Genomic DNA, 2,399 nt, shown 5'->3' with positions numbered 1-2,399 from the left:
TTATGTAGCACCTCTAATCTTCGGCATTTATATGACCTAATTTATTTACAAGTGCTGTAAAACTCTTACTAGAACAAAAAGACTGTGAATGTCTTTCTAATGCAAAAAAAAAAAGAAAGAAAGTAAATTTCATTTTTAGTAACTGCACCGGGTGAGCATCGAGTAAATTTATGGACACCTTTATGTGGAAACAATGTGCCACAAGGTACACATTATATATATACCCAGCATACTACACAGGTTCGATTAAACAGTACCACATCTCTTTCAGGTGCACCCGTCACTGAACTAGACCCGTGGAGAGGGGACCTGGTAGAGTACAACCAGTGGATGGGGCGTGTGCAAAACAGACAGCAGGCAAGTACTTATTGTATATATATATATATATATCCTAAACAAATTTCTCCCAGGGAAAGAAGATTGTCATCGTCATTGTGATTGTCATTGTGAGTATGTCTGTTTGGGTGTGGGGGTGTTGTGGGTGGACATGTATGAGTAGAATATAGGTTTGCAATTTAGGGGGAATAAAGGTCGATGATGTATGGGGGAATTTTGGTTATGGAGAGCTTGTTATTGAGCTTTTTTTAAAAAGAAGTCTGTGGAATAAATGAGACTATAGAGCTGATGTAGACTGACTGCACAACTTATATCGTTTACGCAAGCAAAATTGAAATATAGTCCCGCTTCTTGGATGGTCTTGATGTAGAGGTGCTGAACGCATATCGGCACTGTGTGGCAAACTCAGAAATACAAAGTTCTATCAGACACTTTTGGCCGTTTTCAGTTACAAAAACCGTGAGATCAGAAATCTAATGCTCCCTCTGCTCTTTAAAAATCGTAAGATAATTCTTAGTCTTTATCTAGGTATTCAAAGAATTACATTCGAAAGAAAACTTGATATATTGTGGAACTCAAATTTTTTTTACGTCAGATTTCTCAAAACTAGTAGGTACTGAACAGATAGACCTTTGTAATTTGGAAGCAGCGGTATGAACATTGTTAGTCTTATGGGTTTGGTGAAAAAGTGGTTACATCTGTCAAAGGAAATTAGTAAGCCTACATGATGCATTTTCTGCGCCAAGCTATTTCAAGACTTTGAACTGTTCCATCCCCTTCCTTTTACTACATCTCACAATTCTACCATTTTGATGTCCCATTCTTTCGCTTTGAGAAGTATGTAAGCTACTTACATGAATGTTGTCAAGACAAAAAGCGTAACATTTATGAACCCTAACTTTTTTCCACGTCCAGAGTTGTCAAGGTGACGGTTTGGAGTTTGACGATCTCAGAAAAGAAATCAGAGAGTGGAAGTCACGATATATTGACGTAAGATAATGCTATTTCTATTTTCACTGTTATGGTTATGGTTTTTCATTTTATTACTGTTGTTACTATCCATACTGTTTTAAGAGTTTAAAATTGTTCTTTTTTCAAAATTTTGTTCTACTTTGACAGTATTAGACATTGTTGGTTTTAATGATCTTTGGACTTTTAAAGTTTGCATACGGGTAATAAAAAAGCTCTTTATTTCAACAAGAGTGAAGGGGAATAAGTCCATGGAAATCAAAATGAGGCACCAAAGCAGACAAGTAAAAGCTTAAAAATAAGTTTGAAATGAAACCTTAAAAACTACATGTATATCTGATTCAGCCACTTATTATTCAAAGGTGTTGAAAAGGCCGTGCCCAGTACAACCAGAAAAATATGGCGCAAAACTCATTACATTTCATAATATGTTCATGGATGAGTCGAGCGAGTGTATCGAGAACCATTTTATTTCTGCTCTTTTATTATTTCAGGTCAGCTGCTTATTGAGAAAAATTCGGGTAAGTTGTGTGTGTGTTGTTACATTTTTTTTTCATGACCGAGGACTTCTTTGAAAGCGAGTTTGAAACCAGGGAAATTGATTGTGATTCTGGGAAAATATATAACTTTGTAAATGTTAAAAAAGGAAAAGGCTGTATGGTGTCTATTGACATTGAAGTACTTTCATAATTACATTGTTTTGTATAATGATCAATGCCATTTTAGTATAACTGTAGCAAGAAGGAGTGGGAAGAGAAAGAGAGGGAGAGAGAGAGAGAGAGAGAGAGAGAGAGAGAGAGAGAGAGAGAGAGAGAGAGAGAGAGAGAGAGTCATTACCTGCCAAACGAGAAACCACTTCCTTGTCGAACGTAGAAGATACCCAATGAAACAGACTTCCCCAAATGGGAGTTGAACCCACCTTTTCTGAGTGCAACAGTATAGTTTGATTACTCTACAGACTTTCGTGATTTATGTGTAGTTTTGTTCTGTCCCAACAGTCTGACATGAGAGCTGAAGGAAATAATGTGGCCGTTACAGAATTCAACTATGATCAACAGTTTGGCTCTATGTACAGTAAGTATCGTAGTACGTGA

The 2,399-nt window shown here is 36.6% G+C and overlaps 1 protein-coding gene across 1 annotated transcript in view; it reads left to right on the top strand.

The window, feature by feature from the left end:
* Positions 1-2,399, top strand: part of LOC101852580 (formin-like protein 1) — a gene marked incomplete at its 5' end in the record, with an annotated part of 3,607 nt that extends 1,208 nt beyond the window's left edge. Inside the window, 3 exon segments of the mRNA XM_013089281.1 lie at positions 1,252-1,326; positions 1,800-1,826; positions 2,304-2,399. Of these exon segments, the coding sequence (XP_012944735.1) occupies positions 1,252-1,326; positions 1,800-1,826; positions 2,304-2,399 (198 nt within the window).

This window comes from Aplysia californica, unplaced genomic scaffold (assembly GCF_000002075.1).
Source record: "Aplysia californica isolate F4 #8 unplaced genomic scaffold, AplCal3.0 scaffold00916, whole genome shotgun sequence".
Classification (NCBI taxonomy): Eukaryota; Metazoa; Mollusca; class Gastropoda; order Aplysiida; family Aplysiidae; genus Aplysia; species Aplysia californica.
This window is presented reverse-complemented; position numbering and strand designations above follow the sequence as displayed.